Below are 21315 nucleotides of genomic sequence, written 5' to 3'. Positions count from 1 at the left end.
CCCTTTAAGCATGTGAGAAGAGCAGGTTGAGTCCATGGAAAAAGAAGATCGAGAAAGATTTTTTTAATCTATTTTCTGATTTTCATTGCATCTATATTTGATTGGTTTTGTTTCGACCTTAATTCTTCTTCATTACTTCAAAAAGAATACTAGCACACCGTGGTATCTTGGAAGTAGACCATCATTAATTGGTTATACCTGAGCATGGCAAATTCTACTATAAAGTAAGTGCCTGCCATTGTGTGACTCAAACGATGTAACATCTATAAATTAGCTTATTTTATTTGCTCTGTGTTGAAAGTAGTTTACTAAATAATCAAGACAAATAGTAATATTAAATTAAGAGATTTCCAATATCTAAAAGAATTTTTCCAACATAAGTTTCAATCAAGTATGTGTAACATGATCAAAATTAGAATAAAATTTTTAAATTATGACAAAATGATTGTAGCCATCCATATCCCAATGGGCAACAAAGTTCTTTATGTTTGAAAGAAACTTGGTACCACTCTTGGTTGAGATGGCAAACATAGAAAATGCTTCTTCGCTCTTTTGTTGTTGTTGCCACTGTTGTTACGACTAGGCAACCGAAGATGAAAACATTGACTTGAATAATGCAAGCTTCAACAAGCTTTCATGACGCATTTTTAGACGAAGCAGCATATATGCATGTACGCATGGCAAAAAATTGAAGCCATTCCTATTTCCAATGCCGGAAGAGTTCTTCATTAATGCAAATTAAGTAGTTGGTGATTGAATATTGAATTCTCAACCTCTTGGCACTGTTAATAATAAAATCATGCCAATTCTTATCATACCATTTCGAATGACGAAATTTTGTCCCTTTATATATCTTGTATAGTTTGAGATAAATATATGTATCCTTCAAGCTAATTTTTTTGAGGAACGCCCATCAAGTTAAATTTAATTGTAAATCAGCATGAAAGCTACTCATGCCTCGAGTTAAAAAAAGAAGAAACAAAAAACTCCAGGTAGAAATCTTCCGCCAGGGTTGTATGAATGCAATTAATATTGATAGAGTTGAAATACATGAAGTGATGTCTCACCAAAGCACCATGAGGTTAAAGAAAATACCCATTATCTCAAGCAAGCCTGTTTTGGTATTTTTACAAAATACGGAACACCAACTTTATTGTCTCTTCCTGTACGTGAGGTGTTATGCAGTGAAGGACAGCCCTACTTTTCTCAAGTCATTGCTTTGTTCGACCTTTGGGAGAGCAGCGAGCATGTTTTGACTGGACTCAGTCAGAAAAGTAATAGGTCCGGCCTTAATATATATAACTTACCAGATAGAGGTTAGCTTTAATGGTGGGTAGAACAGCCTAACTTGCTATCATCAGAGGTTCGTATCACGCCAGACTTCAGAAGAAGAAGCAAAATCAAGAGATGAGAGGCTTTGAGAGGAGAGGAGTGAGGCAGTACAACAGATCGAAAGCCCCTCGTTTGCGATGGACCGAGGAGCTCCACCGCCGCTTCGTCGAAGCTATCGATCGCCTTGGAGGACAGAACAGTAAGTTTGGATCCCATGAAGCTCTCTCTCTCTCTCTCTCTCTTTGTGTGTGTGTCTGTGTGTAAGAGAACGGTTCTCTCTCTGTGTGTGCGTGTCTGTCTGTGTGTAAGAGAACGGTGGGAGCGCCATCATATATGTTTGAAAAGAGAACCTCAAACCAGCCCATGCTTTGAGGAAAGAAGTGCCAAACACTGAACTCTCTCTCTCTCTCTCTCTCTCTCTCTCTCCCTCTTTCTCTAGAAGATAGAATTTTTGGCGACTCCGTAATTGATACAAATATTTAGCATAAAATCATGCAGAGTGATTAGCTTGATGCAAATACTGAGCATAAAGTCATGCAAAGTTAGGTCTAGTCGTGACTGAAACAAAAGTTAGTTTAAATGACAAGCAGAAATGCAGACATGCACCAATCTACTTCCAGACTTTTACAGCTAAGTTTCAAGTTTCTATTAGAATTATGCATCTACTTATGTCATACATCCTAATAATGAATATAAATAACCAATCTTCAAGGGGAAAAAGAAGAACAAAGTGCGGTGTAATAGATCACACAACGTATGAACAACTTAGAAATCATTATCAAGGAATCATATATATCAATAGGTGACCTTTTTCTTGGGTGCCTATGCAATCTACCCTTCCAATTATCATAATAATATCTAAGAACGAGAACCTATAGAAATAGAAATACTAATAGTTTATGAACTTTCAATTTTATAATGCAAAAAGCTTAACAAGTTTTATTTGTTTATGCTGATAAATACATCACTAGTGAATGGCCATTTCTGCTCTAGGAAGTTGGAGCACGTCAAACAAAAAAAAATGATCATCAACTCATTTCAGGAAAGGGTATTTTTCCCTAATATTTTTTGAGAATTTTCTACAAAACATATTAAACAGCTAATTCAGACAGCAACTGTTACACAAAAGTTTAAAAGCAATTAATGATCCTTAGAGGTAAGGATATCAATGTCTTTTTACATGTATATGCACTGATAGTTCTGTTGGTGAAATGGTACCTAGAAATTACTATGTTGTAATTTTATATTTTTTAAAATAATATTATAAAAAATCTATAAAAGGAAAATTAAAAATTGAAAATCCTTGTCTTGATTGAGGCATAGAATGAATACTGCCCTAAAAACTTGATTCTCCTGCTATTTGCGGGTTTGCAGTGATCTCATCTATAAAGTACAACAACCCAGCTTAGCTCAATCCTCTCTAACAAGCACATCACTGGGAGGCTTGACCAAAATAACGTCTTCAATCCTATAAAAGGAAGAAAAAGTATAAAAAGAAAAGCGAAATGTAAGATGCTGTGGAAGCAGAATCTCTACCTCAAAACAGTCTCGGACTGTAGCAGAGAGCATAGAGACAACATGAGTGGATGTGGTGTGTTCTAATATCCTAGGGCATTGGAACCAAAGCTTATTTATAGACTCTATCTGAGTGACCGAGGAGACACTAAGATTCCAAGGTTATGCGATGTTTCGGAAATCCAACAAATACTTCCAAAGCATCGTAACACTTCAGAAGGAAACATCTGACAAAATGCGTACATGGCACATGTTGCGATGCACCCACACCTCACCTTGCCATGCCGCATGCACCACACGGCCGATTGGCTGCATCGAGCGTGGTCACTAGCCCACTTTAGATTTTGGGTATATCTACTTAGCCTTCCTATAATATAGGCAAAATCAAATTTTGTCCTATTTGCCATATATAGGAGAGATCCTATGATTTGGTAGCATCTCATTTGATCAATTGATTTTCCTAAAATCTTTCTAAGATAAATACTTAGATCATAAGGAGTAGATGCATTTTTTGATCTGAGTATCCAAACTTTTTAATTATTTTTTGATAGAGTGAGCAAGAAAAAGAGCTATCCCTTCAAGATATTTGATCAACTTTAACCCTAGGTTAACATCAGTTTCACCTAAGTCTTTCATATCAAAGTGATTTCAAAAGAATTGTTTGATTTTAGATATAATTTAAAGAGAAGCTCCAAAGATTAGAATATTATCGACATACAAACAAAGGATACACAATGATCTCTGATGATTTTGGAATAGAAACTTATCATGATCATTGATGGTGAAACCAAAAGATAGGATGGTTTTATCAAACTTTTTAGACTATTATTTAGGTGTCTGTTTTAGATGTTATGGGGACTTAATAAATTTACAAACTTTCTATTTTTATCCCTTTACAATAAATCCTTCAAGTTGTTCCATGTAGATCTCTTTATCTAGATCTCTATTTAGAAATGTAGTCTTCACATTCATTTGATAAATGATCAACTTATGGAAGGAAGCAATGGCAAGAAGGGTTCTAAGGGTTGTAACTCTAGCTACAAGAGAGTAGATATCAAAGAAATCTAAATTCTTTTTTTGGTTATACCCCTTAGCTACTAATCTAGCCTTATATTTTTTTATTAATCCATCAGGTTAGTGCTTTCTATGGAATCTTTTCTTACAACCTGATGGTTTACTACTTGAAAGAACATCAGTAAGGATCCAGGTATGATTTTGGATTATTCAATTGAACTCAGAGTTTATAACTTCCTTCCAAAAAGGGGCATCAGGTGAAGATATTGCCTTTGCAAAAGTAAAAAGTTCACCTTCAACCAGGAAGGTAAAGAATCCTTCACCAAAATTCTTTTTCTTCCTTGTCCTTGTGCTTCTTGTAGGTTTAGAAGGTCTATGAATAGGGTTGGACCTCTTCCTCTTTCTCGAATCACATGGAATCTTTGAGATAATCTAATCTAGAAATTCTATACTTTCAGAGTTCAAAAGATATTGTATTTCTATTCTTAAAAGGTATTCTATTTACGATGTAATAGTCTACAAAAAGAGCTTCCCCTTATAAGTTCTTAGGTGTACATGAACTAATTAATATTGAGTTAACCATATCCATTAGAATATGAATAGGCCTTCAGATATAATTTTTGGAAATTATACTTAATTTGAATAGGCCTTCAGATATAAAGCCTTTTCCAATAAACTTGATATTACGAATGATTGCAAACTTATTAGATTCTAAAACAATTTTATAGCCTTTAAATACAAGAAGAGATCAACTGATTAGGTTCCTCCTAACATTAGGGATGTACGGTAGTTCATGAAGGATTTTAGCTCTTCTAAATACTTATTTTACAGAGTCATACCCAAACATTACACCTCAACTTGATTGTTGAAAGGTGGAGAACCAGGAGTGATCAAAACAAACATGCATATTAGCCCCGAAATCAAGCTACTAATCATAAGAAGAATGGACAAGGAATACCAAAGGATTCTAATTTTCTAACCTGAAGAAAAATCTAGTACCATCTTCAACCATGTTCACTTGAGGTTTGGGTGCTCCTCTCTTCCATAGTTCAGTCTTCCTATGGTAGCAGTCCTTCACCACATGAAGCACTCCACCACACAAGAAAAACTTGACCATGATGGAGGGAGAGAATCAACTAAGGCTTGAACTTTATAGTTTTGGAGAACTTGCAACCAGCCATCTCAACATTTCTAAGAAGATCTTGAAATTCATGAATTTGGATATTAATGAATTTGGATTCTATCATGGCATATTTATGAACTTGAATACTGCTAACCAATCAAGACCAGCATCATCCATTCCATAGTTTGCCTCAAAGGCATCCCAAAGTACCTTAGCTGACTCGGTGGAAATGTATGCATCATATAAATTATCAGAAAGGGCATTAAGGATCCTATGGTGGCAACGAAAATTAATTTTACCATGAGTTTTTATATGGGGACTAGGACAAGATGAAGGTTGAGAAGTTCAAAGGATGGTTTAGGATCAAAAAATTCTATGGCAGAGATCCACCCTAATGTGGAGAGCCAATTTTACTTGGCTTTGCCACCTTCTAAAGAAGGATCTACTAAATTTCTTGCATTTGATTATGCTATGATCGTCAAAAGATTTATGAAGTTTTGTTTGTCTAATTGGTTCTGCAACTAATTCAAGGGATTTAGCCTTATATGTTTAAATAGATAATTAATGACTTCCAATAATATAATGCTAGATTTTAAGATAAATACAATAAAGAGCAATAACAACAAAATTAAATAATTACGTTAAGAAATGTGACAAGTAAAATAACTTGCAATTTCTTCATGGTTTTCAAAGCTGCAGAAATTGCTGCATAGTTTTTGAACATACAAAAAATTTATGCATAGATTTTGAAGCTATAGAAATTTCTGCACAAACTTTCAAAATCTGCAGAAAAATCTGTTTTAGAGCCACAAAAAAAAATTCTTAAAATGGCTGATTCTTTTGAAAAAAAATCAACCTTTAAACAATAGAGATAAAACTATCTAATTCCATACAATCAAGTCAAATTTATTTCTATGCAATCAAAGTAAATTTGATAAGCAACTAATGGCAATTTCTAAGATAATCAAAATCACGTTCTTAGACTGTTTGTGGAATGGCACCTAGAAACTGCTATGTTACAATTTTATGTTTTTCAAAATACTATTATAAAAAAAAAACTGCAAAAGGACAAGTAAAAGATTGAAAATCCTTGCATGGATTAAGGCATGTGATGAACACTGGCCAAGAATATGATTCACCCTCTACGTGCAGGTCTACGGTGATCTCGCCCCCAAGGTATAATAACTGGTTCATATCAATCCTCCTCCAGTGGGCACAATTGTTGAGAGGCTTGACCTGGATGACTCTTTCAATTACCTAGGAAAGAAAGAAAAAGTGGAAGAAAAGTGGAAGAAGAAAAACAAAAAGCAGTGGTAGATGTGGTGTGTTCTAATACCCCAGGGTGCTGGACCTAGAGCCTATTTATAGACTCTATCCAGGTGACCGAGGAGTAGCCAAGATTCGAGGTTACGCAATATTTCAGAAATACCATTACCTTTCGAAAACCTAGAAAGCGTTTAGCAAAAAGCATACAAGATATGCATCACAACATGCCCTGCCTCCCCACACACATACAAGGCACGGCTGGCCGGCCTGCCGATCATGCCGACCCAAGCGTGCATGTATGCTGTCACCAACCCACTTTCCCCAAAGTCCTACTTGGGCTTCATCAGATAGGATTTCCATTTAAGCAATGTCATACTAAAAAAATGAAGTCTTATAAAGCATTTGAACAAAACTAAAATTTAGGGGATAAGGTTTGTTTTATTATTTTTTTAAATTTAAATCTTTTCAAATTACAAAACTCCAACAAGTTCTACCCATTTTTATTGTTAACGACCAACTACATCTTATTAGGCCGTAGAAAAATCTATTTGGAAAACGTTATTAACTTGCAATTCGATTGTAATCTTGTTCTTTTGATAGTGAGGCAGCATTTATTCATTTATTTGAGTTCTCTTTCATACAATCAATCTAACCAAAATGGATGGAGCTTCTACTTTAAATGAAATACCTGTTGTTCTTGTTATTATACTAGCAACAAGACGAGCCAGCATGGGCTGCTAGAGGCCTTATAATTTTCTGATCGAATTCTAATGTGGACATTTTGTTGCAGAGGCAACACCAAAGCGTATTTTACAATTGATGGGAGAGAAAGGACTGAACGTATTCCATGTTAAAAGTCATCTACAGGTATTTCTCCCATCTTCTCAATGAAAAGAAATATATTATTAATGGACTTTTAAAGTACACCTTATAGAAAAAAGAGTTAGAACAAGTGTCTGTTTTCACCCTACAACGAATCCTTTTAACAGTGTGAAGTGTGTCTCTAATTGCACCATTTGGCTCTTTAGATGAAGATGGGCAACTAAAAGATTATTGAAAAATAGCTAATAAGATATGTCATGGCTATCATATTGTCATTAAGTGATTGTCAGTAATCTTGGATTAATTATTTTCATTTTTCTCGGTTTTCATCCCAAAATTTCAATATTTCATGAGATTAGCAACATGAACATCTTCACATTATCTATATTAGATGCGTGACAATTTTCTTGCTAAGCATTAGTTTGGATTATTATTAAAAAAAAGGTGAAGAAATTTCATAAATTCACACGTTACTCTATATCATACTTTTGGTAACACCACTATGGTTGCATAATTGCTGCAGCCAGGATGCATCGTAACATTATAACAGATGATTTTGAGGTCAATTGGTTTCAGAAAACCTTATCTTAGATCATCATAATATTCTGTTATAGTGCTCATTTAAAGGTGTGACATATTTAAATGTTACCGTATGCTCTAAATAAATCAATATTAATATGGATATATTTTAGAAATTTCATTGTGAAATATTCCAAAAATAGTGACAATGCTAAATTATCATTGTTATTACCATTTTATAACAGCTGTTGTACAGGCTATTATATATGTACATAGAGTAACGAAGGTGCATGAAACAATGATCACTATAATGGTTTAATAACGAGACATTATCCAAAACCATGCCTTAATTGTGAGTTCTTATTGCTCCAAAAGTTGTCCTTCCCATTCTTGAGTTTTAACAGCATTAGTTTCATGTCACTACAAAAGAAATAGTATTTCCCGGCGCTTTCCAGAGCTTTTACCGACGCTTATAAGCGTCAGCAGTTTCTAATCCAACGCGTCCAAAAGCGTCACGAAACTGTCGGGCAGGTGGGCGTGGACCATTTTCGTTCCGACGCTTTTCGCCTGCGTCGGCATTACCTTACCTTTACCGACGCTTTAAAGCGTCGGCAAAGGCTTTATATCCGACGATTTTAAGCGTCGGCAAAAGGATTACCGACGCTTTTATGCGTCGGTGTGCCTGTGCCGGGATAGTGTTAGTGCCGGGATTACCGACGCTTTTATGCGTCGGCATTACTTTACCTTTACCGACGCTTTAAAGCGTCGGCAAAGGCTTTATATCCGACGATTTTAAGCGTCGGCAAAGGATTACCGACGCTTTTATGCGTCGGTGTGCCTGTGCCGGGATAGTATTATTGCCAACGCTTTTAAGCGTCGGCAATAGAGATTTTTTTAAAAAAAAATTCATAAAAAGAAATGTGAAACCTGTATACAAATTTATAAAACAAATTTTTCCAGCACAGCAAACACACAACCTATTATCCCATCACAAAAGTCACATCACAAACAAAATTTTTTATTAAAAGCTAATCATATTATCATATTTGATTACATTGTACTTTAAAAATATTAAAAACATACATAGCAAATTCCTAAATAAACAGTCTACGAGGTCTCAAGGGTCGACGGCATCATCATCTCTACAAGTAGAAGTATCAGCAACCTACAAGAAAAAAAAAACTTTAGAAACTAAGAATACAAAAATCATTACGCTCGTACAAGAATATACTATAATTACATAAAATATAGATTTAGTTATTTACCGAAGGAACAAATCTCTGTAAAAAAGATGAAATATGGTCAAGCTGATCTTGCAAAGATTGTATTTTCAACTCTTGGCTCTGCTTCAACTCCTCCATATCGGTCCTATGACTCTGACTCATCTCCTCTATCCTTGTCTCATATGACTGCTTTATCTGTGCCATCTCTGCCTTCAGACTACAAACCTCTGCAGTGCTACTACCTTGTCTAGCATCTTGGGTATATCGGCTCACTGCAGACAACTGAGTGGGGGTATCTCCAACACCATAACCCCTCACTCGACCATAACGTTCTGGGCCCATTAATTCGGTATAGACCTGAGCCTCGACGCGATTGGCCGCATCGGATGATGATGACTCCCCGACACGCTCTGAAATAAGAGTTGTAGCTCTTTCCTATATATCTCTCAAAAAAAAAATCACATTAATATTTAAAAAAATTTAAATTTTTTTAAAAAAATATTCTGAACAAAGCAAAAATGAATACATACAACTATATCTCTCGACTCGTCCCGGACAAAGCTGCCATCTCGGTGGGTGTGAGTCATAATATAAAACTCTACCTCACCAGGCTCCCTTCCATGCTCTTCTATCTACACATACAAAAAGTATATTGGCAAACTATATATCATGATACGTGCTATATGTTAGTAGAGTTTCAAAGAGTATCAAAAGAACTTACGAATTCATTTCTACGTCTCGCATAACTCTTCGAGCCTGAAGTGTGAGGAACTGCTTAAGATGCTCGTGCAACTCTACCAATATTAGAATATGTCTGCCAAAATAAAAGTACACAGTATAATATGATTCAATGTATATATTTGCAATCCATATTAATAATAAAGATAATATAAGATATTGAAACAATATACGAGACCTGCCCTCTTTCAGAAAACCAGTAGTGAACAAGCTCCCTCCACTGCTGAGGGTATACATCAGGAGGACAAACACGAGCAACCTCCTCCTCTGTCATACCTTCGCGCTTGTAGTCTGTCTTCAACTTCGCCTTATATTCTTTCTATTTACGGTTGAGGGACTTTAGCACCCAATTATGGCTCTCTGGAGGGAGTACAAACTTACCCTACAACAAGTGTCAAAATGTTATAAAAATATTAAATCAAAAATTATGGTAGTAAGCAAATTAACATACATGAGGTATCAAATTAAAAAGAATAAATTCAATTCATTACCTGTATAAGTCTAAGAAGCTCAACCTTATACGAAGCAAGCATTTCATTCCACTTCGTATAGTTGAGCGGACACCGCTCACCCTTGCGTGCAACCGATCCTAAAAAGCTTGATAGAAGACTTCCAGCTCTATTGATGGGCTGCCTCAATTTATTGCATCGGATGATGATCTTCTCACCCTCACGAAGCTGCCACACATCCTTTGCTTGAGTGGGTCCTCGTCTCGTTCTCACCGTCCCTTGTCCATCTATTAAAATTAAATAAAATATGCCTTTAAAAATTGAAGACAAATATGAACATAAAATATGAACTTTGAATCGAATTACCCTGGATCCAGAGCTCATCCATAGCAACATCCTCCCCTAGGCAATCAGCAGGAGGCTCGCGCTGAGATCCAGACTCGCGCTGCTGGTGCTCACATGGCTGCTGGAACTGCAGGGACTGATCAGAAGAAGATCCGACTTGAGAATGCTGGAACTCCACATCTCTAAATCGTTTTCCTCGGGGCATATTGTTACCTGGTATGCTCAAAAAAGAATTAATATTAGTTAATTGATAAATTTATACTAAATGAATTGCTAATAAAAGAGAACACAATAATTCATTCAACCAGATAAATTAGCATATGCAGGAAAAAGACAAGCAATAATGTAGGACAAAGAGTGTGGGGACTAACCATTTCACAACTATGAAGAAGAAAGTTGCCAAGAAAAATAAATATCTAGCAACTAATAATCCTGTATCAAGTCTGATGGCAAAATCAGATAGTTATTAACCATGCAGCGAAATAAGGGCAGCTTTGGTTTAAAAGTGAACTAGACCTTAGTCGCTTGCGTAGAAGTAGTATCAAAGGATTGTTCTACTTGCCTGTAAAGGAGAAGCATAAGAAGCTTGTAAACGAGAGTAGATTTATGCAAAATTTACATTGCAGAGAAAAGTAGGGAGAAATTGGGAAAAGAATCAGATAATCACAATGAATGGCAAAAATTATATAAAAATTGGATAGGATAAAATTATTACACTACCTTTCCCATAGACAAGAGATGAATATGCGTTCTTTCTAGACATTACTGAACCTGAAGCACTGCATGATCAATTACATGACTGGAGCTAGCAGTGCAATCAGCATTGTTTTGGCATACAATGCACAATGTGATAATGCAATTCTGAAGTAAAAGCTATATCACAAGAGATTTATCAGAACAATTTAAAGAATTTAACGATGTGGTTCAAAGTTCACTAGTCACACGTTGTAGAGAGACAGCCTTGAAGAAGTTCCACAGTTAAAAGATGCCTTGAAAGTGGTTGCGTACCTTTCTGCCATTGATGCCATGAAGAAGTTCCACAGTTAAAAGATGCCAGCTTTCTAGCCACAGATATAGAGCTTCTGTTCAAAAAGACTGGCATCCTTACATAAGATAGCTTGTCAAAAGAAATGCAGCACACGAGTGGGTACACTGGCACAGGAACCTCAAATTAGAAAATCCCAACTTGTAGAGTGGTGTCATTCAGGCCCCAATTGGCAGAGAGGGTTACACTCAAATTGGATGTCGAGACGATGGACACAATTTTGGTAGGATTTCATGCTAGTGGCTGGATGGGCTCAGGATGATCGATCGTTACAAACACTTGTTGTGTGCGTTGGCAAATAACTCCTTGCTAAATAAGTGAAATTTCACAGGATATGGTGAGCGTTAGAGAGGATGCACGGCTTTTAAAAGACAATTAAGCATAAGCATGTTTCTAACCTGAGGTTGTCATCCTCAAGAGCAGAAAAATTTCATGCGTGCGGAGCACAAACTAAAGCAATGCGTATGTGCTGGTGAACGGGATTGCAAGCTTTAACTGGCCACAGGAGCCTCAAAACAGAGTAAGAAGCTGGGAGATAACTTCCATGAAGGCAAGAAAGATGATAAAGACCTCACTTTAATTAAATAATTAACATTCTTCCACAAAAAAAAAATAACTAACATGCAAACTTGCCTACGATTTAACTCATACTTAATATGAGACTGGACATTGCTAATTAAATTCCAAACTACCAGATGAGAATATCAAACAACTAACAGATTGTAATGGTTTTTTTTTTCAAAAAAGAAACAAAAAACTCAGAGATGGATATCTAGCCAGTAACTATGTCAATTCATGAACTGCAACCCTGTTAATACCAGTCTATCGACATATAATCCAAGGCAGAAAGTCAGTAAAATACAGTAGAATTGAAAATCTAATTACTTCAAATGGCTGCTACACAGTCACTATTTACCCTGAAAGGAGGGAAGCCATACTTTACAGATTGTTTCCATTCATGATTTAACCTGCTCGGCCAATTTAGATGAAATCAAGAAAGAATGAGGTAAAGAATACCATATTGCAAAGTCCTTTTTTTTTTTCCTTTTGAGAAAAACCACAGTAGAAATTTCAAAAAACAATTTATGTGAAAGAAGGGTGCTGCCATTATTGCCCATGTCACAGCATGAGATTCTAAGACTAGAATCTCTACCAAACAGCTATGAGGTTAGCTGGTTAGCACCACTCTCCTTCAAGAGCTTATCCCTGGAAGGTTCAAACTCTGGTGGTAATGCATTATTACTGTATACTAGAAGCAATTTTTGTGTAGCAATCCTAATCAATTTTTCTGAAGGAAAGGAAGAAAAGGGGGAAAAAAAACAGAGGAAAACTTCATATTGACCTATAACGAATAGTTTGTAAGGAACTGGATTTATCTTCAACCCTGCTTGAATTCAAGGAACACCTATCTATGGTGGGCCTATCAAGAAAGAGAACTTATAAAATTCATGGGATCCCAGAGAACTCAAATAACAGTAACCTAAATGCTTTCAGACATTCAGAAAATGCAAGTTCTGTCCATTCATGGGATCCCAGAGAACTTATAAAATTGGATGCAGACCTTCGTGAGGTAAATTCTTGAATATAAGCACCAGGGCAATCACCAGAAACCAGAGAGGAAGGGGGCATACCTCGAATCGGCGCTTCCAAAGAACAAGGAGAAGATCCTCGGAAAGTTCCTCGGGCGGAGGCGAAGCTCGATCAACGCTTGAGGGCCAATCGGTCGGAACTGGAGAGGAGGGACGAGGAGAAGATCCTCGAGAGCGGAGGTGAAGCTCGCTCGAGGCTTGAGGGCCGGTCGGTCGACGCCGGAGAGGAGGGAGGAGGCTTGAGGGCGGAGGCAACGCTCATGCCGGAGAGGAGGGCACTCAGGGAGAATCGGGAGGCGGAGAGGCGGAAATGCTAGGGCTCGATCGGGTGGGTACTCAGGGAGGCGGAGAGGCGGAAAAGGATTCCAGGCTAGGGATCGATCGGGAGAGCTGTATTTGGGGAGGAAGCTACCGACGCTTCTTTGAAGCGTGAGGATATGCGGCGCTTGGGGTATTTTTTCCCGACGCGAGTGAATAGCGTCGGCAAAAAAGGGTCGGCTTTTCCCACATTTCCTGTAGTGTGTCTTCCATGTTTACAATCCCAAAATTATAATGCTTATCGGTTAAATATAAGAAATTTCTTGAAAAAATATACAGTACATTGTAAGGAAGTTTTGGGATTTTAGATAGGTATTTCCTCTGTATATTACTATTATTTTAGTTGTGTAGATTTTATATTATTGAAAGAATTTTATTTCTTGTTGCATGATCTTATGTCATGCTAATGGTGAAAGACTCCATCAAACCACACCTGATTTTTGTTTCTGAAAAGAAAAATGAAAGTAAAATTACTTTTCTTCCATGGGTCTTCTTCAACTCATTCTTTCAACTCCTTTAGGTTTAGTTGATAACTGACAGCGCACCATATGTTATCTCCTGTAGCAAGAAGGATTCTTTTCCTCTTTTGTTCAAAAAGGTAGACTGCTCAGTATCTTTCATCTTAGACTTCAAAAGGTCAAATATATGAAGCAACAACACCTTCAGCAACATCAAAATAATGAAGATTTGGATCCAATGTATTTCTCATCACCCATTAATCAAGCCACTAGAGAGTGGGGAAGATAACAACTACCATGAAATCATGAAGAAAGGGGGGAAAAAAGTATCAAGAGGACAAAGGGGTAGGATGAACAATTCACATCAGCATAAGATCCACCACTCTGGATGTGAATTCTACCATAACTCAGCTTCTCATGGAACTTGGATAACAGATCAAAGTCATGACATGTATGATTTGTTGAACTATATTATGAGATAGCTTCGAGAAAATGTTTGTTTTCATCGGATTGGAAGGTTGGAGCAAGAATTCTTAATTACATTTATCATGATTATGATGATTCAAGTTCAAACTAGAGTTCCAAGGTGATCATATTGGGGGTAACCTTGGGGTTGGATAACCACTACTCAAGAGCAGGTCTTGACTCAAGTTAAAAAAGAAAAAAGGAAGGATTTTAAAGGTTTCATGCAGCTTGACTCTAAACAAGTACATGGAAAGTTCAGAAGACTAATTAATGTAAATGCTTGTAGGAGTAATAAGCAAATTCTTGCATGTTTTCTGGTTATTGGCCCCTAACCTATATTTAAAGTCCCCAGTGGCCCAGGATGAGATCAAGAGGTTGTAATCATTAGGGACTAAGGCAAACCAATGGCAGTTCTTAGAGCCACCACATCATGTAAACATGTACATTTCATGCATGATCTCTTGCCCAGCACCGCATTTGCAAGAACTGGTTTAGTTTCATTAGACGAGAAGCCTACACTAACAAATCATTTGTGCAAATAATATTTTTTGGCATAGAGATATACACCTATCCATTCGTCTGGCAGTCTCTAGACTTCATACATTGGCCACTAAGGACTCATTCCGTTCACAGAAAGAGGAAGAAAAGTGCGGTCAATGAAAAAAAAAAAACCTCATATTTAATTGAAATTTTTAAAGGGGGGTGGAAAATTAGCTTTTCCATAGAAATAAGTTTTTCAGATTTCATGGGAAAGAAAAATCCATATGGGATATGGAAAAGCCACTTTCCTACGGGATGAAAATTATGGTAATTTTTTTTGAAAATACCCTTAAACCGTCATGATCTTCCTAATAGATTTTTTAAAATAGTTAATCTAAACTATTAAAAGTATACTATTAAAAATTACCAACAATATTAAACAATTGTGGTAATTTTAACATAAAAATATATTAATAACTATTAAAAATTATCACAATATAAAAAAGTTATCTGACTATTAACTAAAAACTCAACCCAATAAATATTTTTCATAGCTATTTTAAAATATTTAAAATATTTTTAAATATTTCTAGATTTCAAAATATTTAAAAATAATTATTAGAAATATATTGTGACTTATGATAATTTTAATAGTTAGACAAATATCCAAACATATTATGAATTGTGGTAATTTCAATAGTTAAAAATATTTAAAAGTAGCTATTAAAAATATATTTTGATGTTTCTGGTGTTGAAACTTCAAAACCTCCGAACCTTGATGTCCCAAGTATCTGATTCTAACAATTATGTATGTGATATTTTTTTTTTTTTCTTGTAGTTTCTTTATTAAGGGCATAATAAGTACTTTATACAATATTCTCAATGTTGCCCAGATAGACAACCCAAGAGGGGGGGTGAATTGAGTTTTAAAATAATTTAGATATTTAAAACGTTGTGGATGACTAATTAAAACTATTGCAAGTTGTTTAATTAAATGCTATGTGCTGTGAGTGATAAGAGAGGAAGAAGAAGAGAGACAATCAAACACAAACACCAAGTTTTATAGTGGTTCGGAGCTAACCCTTGCTCCTACGTCCACTCCCCAAGTCTCACTTGGGAATTCACTATAACCCTCTTGGATTACAGCCGGTTGTTTTCCAAGCTCACAACCAAACTTGTTGTTTTACGAGCTCACAACGAACTCGGTCGGTTTTCCCAGGCTCACCGACTAGAACCACCCCGATTGTTTTTCCGGGATCACAATCAAACCCTTACACACGTTGGTTTTAATAACTAGGCTCACCAACTAACCTCTATACCCTTGATTCAATCCCCCGATTGAATCAAGCAAATACAAGTTGTAAATAAAATAGACAAACAGAAAAACAAGCTTCTCAAAAGCAGATGAAAGACAATATAATCTAAAAGGAGTTTAGAAGCCCTCAAACGCTTTTAAGTTGGAGAAGAGGAATGGCTTCTTAAACTTCGGTCTCCTCTTGAATGTGTAGTCGACTTGAATGCAGGAGGAGCTTCTTTAATTGCTGGGAAGATGTAGGTGGATGCAGTAAATGCAGATCTTCCCTTTTTCTCGTTGAAGAACAAGTTGCAGAGTTGAATGCTTGAATACTTGGAGTGGAATGGTTGTTCTCTGCCTTGCTACAGTCCTCTGTGGCTATTTAAACCAACCCCCACGGAAACTAGCCGTTAGAGAGCTTTTTCTGCCCGTTCTGCACACTCTGTACAGTCTGACAATGTGTTCGTTGGTGGGTTGGAGTCGACTCGCGCGATCAGGAGTCGACTCGTCTGTAGCGGGAGTCGACTCATACTTTTCCGGAGTCGACTCTGCAACTGTTCCAGATTTGAATTAAAGTTGCCTTCGCGACTGGGAGTCGACTCGTCTTGACCCAGAGTCGACTCGCCAACTTCTGGAGCTGACTTGGCTTTCTCGGAGTCGGCTCATCCCATGAAGTCCGTGGACGTATTTTTGAATTTGGTCCACTCGAGTCGACTCGACTGTCCTGGGAGTCGACTCGGCGCTCAGAGCCCGAACTCCCTATCTTCTGTCTTTTGGCTCGTCCAGTCTTGGAGTCGACTCGAGCTTCCTCGGAGTCGACTCGGCTCTCAGTTTCCGAAACTTGGTCTTCTGCCCTTTTGATGTGAAGCTGCCTTGTAGTCGACTCTAGCTGTCTGGGAGTCGACTCGAATCTCAGAGGCAGTAACTTGGTCTTCTGTCTTCTTTGTGGTCGCGGAGTCTCGGAGTCGACTCGCGTAATGCGGGAGTTGACTCGAATCTCAGAGTCCAGAATCTGCCCTCTGACTTTTTCTTTGTGTACTGCTGAGAGTCGACTCTTGCTGTCTTTGGAGTCGACCTGCCAACCATCGGAGTCGACTCGCGTTCCACTGGAGTCGACTCGAATCTCAGACCCGAAAACTGTTCTCTGACTTTTTCTTTGTATTTCTCTTGGAGTCGACTCTTACTACCCTGGAGTCGACTCGGTGAACATCGGAGTCGACTCGCACACTTCGGGAGTCGACTCGTTGACAGGTTCTGAGTTGAAGCTTTCTGTTCGTCTGTCTGTTCCCAGTCGGAGTCGACTCGTACTGATCCGGAGTCGACTCGAGCTCGTGCCAGTGAACTTGATACGCTTGGAGTCGACTCGTGATACTCTGGAGTCGACTCGAGTCTCAGACTTTGGTTCAAGCTGACTTCTTAACTTATCCAAAAATTATGAACCAAGTCTTGAGACACTTAGACAAGATTTTCACTGAAACACTTAAATGAATTCATTAGTAAACAAGAAATATACTCAAATGCTTTGAGCTCATCAAAATCAAATAGGGTTTTAATCAATCACTCCACACTCAAGAAAGTAGATGCTCAACCAAACATAAGTTACTCTAAAAAATATGTTTCATATGCTACTTTTCTAAAGTCAACTAAATATATAAAAACCACTTTTTCAGATATTATATCCAAGCATTAGCTTTCCAGAATAAATATTCTATTGCTGTAAAATTCTTTATGCTAACCAAATGAGTCCTAAATTTTTGTTAAGTAATGCCAGCAAAGCCTGCTCACTTATGCCACCAAACACTCTTGATCAAGCAGTTTAGACCTTAATAATTATCATAAATAAATATAATAATTTTGGTCCTTGGTCATGGCATTTCTACAATGAACAAATAACTAATGCTTCAATTGATTGCTTTTATTTGAAAGAGATAAATAGTAGCTGATAATTAAGCACATCAGCATATCTGGCAAACTAGTCTTACAACATGATGTGAGGCAGCATAAGGTGCCTGCCACAACAAAGGCTCACCTTGCAATCAACTAAGATTTTATTTATTTTTTTATTTGTTTAAAAATTCAAATAAATGTCTCATGATATAATTCTACAATCATGCAAACTTGTCTTTCATCACTCGTATAATCAAAATGCAAGCATCGTGGCCTCTAGATACCAAAAAAAAAAAACTGTACATAGAAACACCTACTAATAATGGATTAAAAAGCTCATAACGAAAATATTTATGGTCTTTTCCCATTATTCCTATAATGTATTTAAAATAATTCTCCTACATATATGGTGCACAAGACCAGACCACTCAATACGTGATGGTCGCCAATTGATTCATGAAAAAAAAAAAGTGTTTGCAGTCCAGGATTACATACAGCAATTAACTTGTCTTTTTCTTTTGCCAATAGATGTACAGAAGCGTGAGCAACCATGCCAACCATTGTAACTTCCTATCCACAAAGGATCTGAACAAGCAAAAGGTGGTACAGCAAGGCAATGCTGATGCATATAATTCAAGTAATTGTGAAGATTCACATCTAAACTGCACCCTCAGTCACATCCACTCGTTTCACATGTGGGTAGTAGGTTCTAGCCATTATTAACCAATGTACCATGACTTCACAAATTTTCCCTTTACCCCATTGACTCTAAAGCTGGCTAACTGTTCTACAGACCATCATTTGAAGAAGTGATGAGAGAATGGGCAACCAAGAACGGAGTTTATGATTCAATAATTGGCTTCAGACAAGCAAAAGATGCAGCGAGCCATCACAACCAGGTTTGCTCCATTGTCCGAGTAATTGTACGCCACATATTCCAGAGTTGTACATGCTAATGAGGTGATCACAAACACCACCCCCCTTTTGTTTCAGTTGATTCAGCCGAGCCATCCTCGTGAAATGCAAGAGAAAGGCGGATGGGAGTTCCTGATGGGAACTTGTCCAATGTTCAAACCTGCATGGCGGCAGTCAGATCATGTCTTTCAGACAGAAATGCCTGAGAGAAAAATAGACTGCGAGCTAAATCTTTCATCCTTCAACTATCAGATGCGGAGGGGTGGGGAAGAAACAAGTGAGATGGGATCGAGCATCGAGTTCGATACAAGCGGAGAGGTTCCCATGTCGAAATACACAAGCCATGACTATCCTATTGCCTGCAGAATTCCAGTTGAGAAGAGCCACTTGAACTTAGAACTGACAATCTCATTACCTAACTGTTCTGTGTCATGTTCTGCAAGGAAGGATTGAAGTTGACAGATAGTTGAAGACCTGCTGTGTAAAATTGGATGGAGTGACATTGGTAGGAAGCAAATGAAAGTTCCCCCTGCGTTATGTAGTTGGATAGAGTGAGGAAGCAAATGAGAGTTCCTAGCATGTGAGTTAATAGCAGAATATTTGGATCTGTATGCCTCTGTTGTTTATATCAATCACAAGGCTTCTATATCTACATCAATCATAGGATAAGGATGAATGCAGAACAAACTAACTAACTTCACAGCTGTTCAGAATAAGGATGAAAGCAGAACTAACTAACGCATTGTTGTCGGCTTTCTTCTTGTAGACATGAGGATAACTTAAAAAGGGTATCGTTGTCAAAATTTTAACGAACAAACAAATAATTTTTTTTTTATATTACTCTTACCATCCTCTATTCGATGAATAGTGGTTATAGGAGGTCGATCCACAGGGAGGCGATTGGAGCACACAAATAAAGAATAGAAACTCCATTAAGATTCATGGCAATATATTTTTTTTTTCTTTTTAAAACAATTTCTTGAGGATATTTAATTTCTAACCAATCAGAGCTAGTTTTCTATTCAAAAATAAACAAAGGAAAGAAAGAAAACTTTTGCAATTAAAATAAGAACTCGAGAACGCATAAAATAAATTGCAGAAATTAAACTGAAACTTAGAACACGGATTGCATAAAAGAAAAAAATGATAGATTGCATATAAAAAAAGATGATTACAAAAGTAAAAAATGAAGATTGGAAGCCTAATGCTTCTTTTCTTCTGCACATAAAATAAAAAGAAAGGAAAATAACCAATTGCCTTGTTTCTCTCCCTCGGTGGAACTCCCAAATAAAATAAAATATATATTTTTTTTCTTTTTTCTTCCTTCTTCTTGGAAAACAGAGCTCTTCCCTGTTTCTATTGACCCAGCCGAGAACCCCCTCTCCCTCCTCCCTCCGTGAACGAGAGCTCCTCCTCCCTTTATATAGGTCGCCCCCACCCCGGCGATGGATCCATGATTTCTCTAGATAGGGGGAACGGACGCGTGATCTGAGGCGGGATGCACGCAAATGGCTGGATCACGAGAGCTAGTCGCGGGATGTTCGGACGCGGAGGCTGCAACGGAAGGAGATCACGGGATCGCTGGGAGGAGGCTGATACGAAAGGAAGGAGACGTGGGATGCTGTCGTGTGATGGGCGGAATACTGCTTCCTTCTTTGGGCTACGACAGGTTAGGAGTGCTGGGAGATCGCGATCAACGGGGCGCAGATGCTGGGATGGATCGCGGAAGGAAGAAGAGGAGTATGCGGCATCAGGAGACGTTGGATCTGGATGCTGATTCAGAATGGAGCTGGACTGCCGGTGATGCGTGGAATAAGGAAGAACGCAGGCGTGCAGGAGATTGCTTGCGGACGGAGGCTTGGATGCTTGGGCTCACAGAAGAGGCGGACTCGGAGGCTTGAATGCAGCGTGGGATCACTGACTAAAGAAGAAGCGGATGCGTGATCGCTGGGGACGTTGATCACGGAAGAGGGAGCGCTGGATTCGGAAGACGTTTCGAATCCGGAAGAGGGTGCGGGAGCTGATCTGGAAGGGAAGATGCAGACATGGATGCTTCATGGGACCGTTGCTCCTTCCCTATTTTCGCACGGGCTGAGACGGGAAGAAGAAAAAAAAACTGATGAGTAGCACAGGCCCTAGAAAATTATGGTAACAAAACCAAAGTAAAACCTATTCTACTTTTTAAAAAAAACAAAGTCCCAACAGTGCATGAAGCTCTAATTGGGGGTTCTCTGTTCCCACACCACATGCACTGCACACGGCATATCGTAGCCAAACAGTCCTGCTAGTATATTCATCTACTTATAAAATACTCCAGAAGACTAGGATGCTGCTATGACCCCTTTCATCCTTTGGATCTTCTCCGCTTGATGAATGTAGGCTCTTGGATGTTCCATTGTGCGTTGCCTCTGAATAGTTGTCATGTGTCGCTCGAGTGCAAGTGCACTTGCTCTAATTTATGATAACTTGTGCCAAACGAAAATATAATATTAAACCAGTGAATTTATCATTATATTTT

The 21315-nt window shown here is 37.7% G+C and overlaps 1 protein-coding gene and 1 long non-coding RNA gene across 4 annotated transcripts; one reads left to right on the top strand and one right to left on the bottom strand.

Annotated features, from left to right (window-relative positions):
• The first annotated feature begins 1216 nt into the window (after window positions 1–1216).
• LOC103697433 (myb family transcription factor MPH1-like) lies at window positions 1217–19455 on the top strand. Of its 3 annotated transcripts, none has more exons than XM_088711045.2 (6): window positions 1217–1531; window positions 3981–4168; window positions 7041–7117; window positions 18411–18577; window positions 18676–18781; window positions 18876–19455. In XM_088711045.2, the coding sequence occupies exons 3-6, from the start codon at window positions 7070–7072 to the stop codon at window positions 19248–19250; spliced, it is 696 nt and encodes a 231-aa protein (XP_088567171.2). In that variant the 5' UTR covers window positions 1217–1531; window positions 3981–4168; window positions 7041–7069; the 3' UTR covers window positions 19251–19455. The 3 variants fall into 3 exon arrangements, with proteins under 3 accessions (XP_088567171.2, XP_038977429.3, XP_088567170.2); XM_088711044.2 differs by having other exon boundaries at window positions 1394–1531; window positions 3981–4054; XM_039121501.3 differs by lacking the exon at window positions 3981–4168 and having other exon boundaries at window positions 1219–1531.
• On the bottom strand, window positions 8594–10352 carry LOC149751361 (uncharacterized). The gene is made up of 2 exons (XR_016398374.1): window positions 10220–10352; window positions 8594–8756 (listed from the first exon to the last, which is right to left on the bottom strand). It is a non-coding gene; the product is annotated as an uncharacterized LOC149751361 (long non-coding RNA).
• Window positions 19456–21315: the final 1860 nt, after the last annotated feature.

This window comes from Phoenix dactylifera, chromosome 14 (genome assembly GCF_051530095.1).
Source record: "Phoenix dactylifera cultivar Ajwa chromosome 14, Ajwa_hap1_PhDact_Kaust_v1.1, whole genome shotgun sequence".
Classification (NCBI taxonomy): Eukaryota; Viridiplantae; Streptophyta; class Magnoliopsida; order Arecales; family Arecaceae; genus Phoenix; species Phoenix dactylifera.
This window is presented reverse-complemented; position numbering and strand designations above follow the sequence as displayed.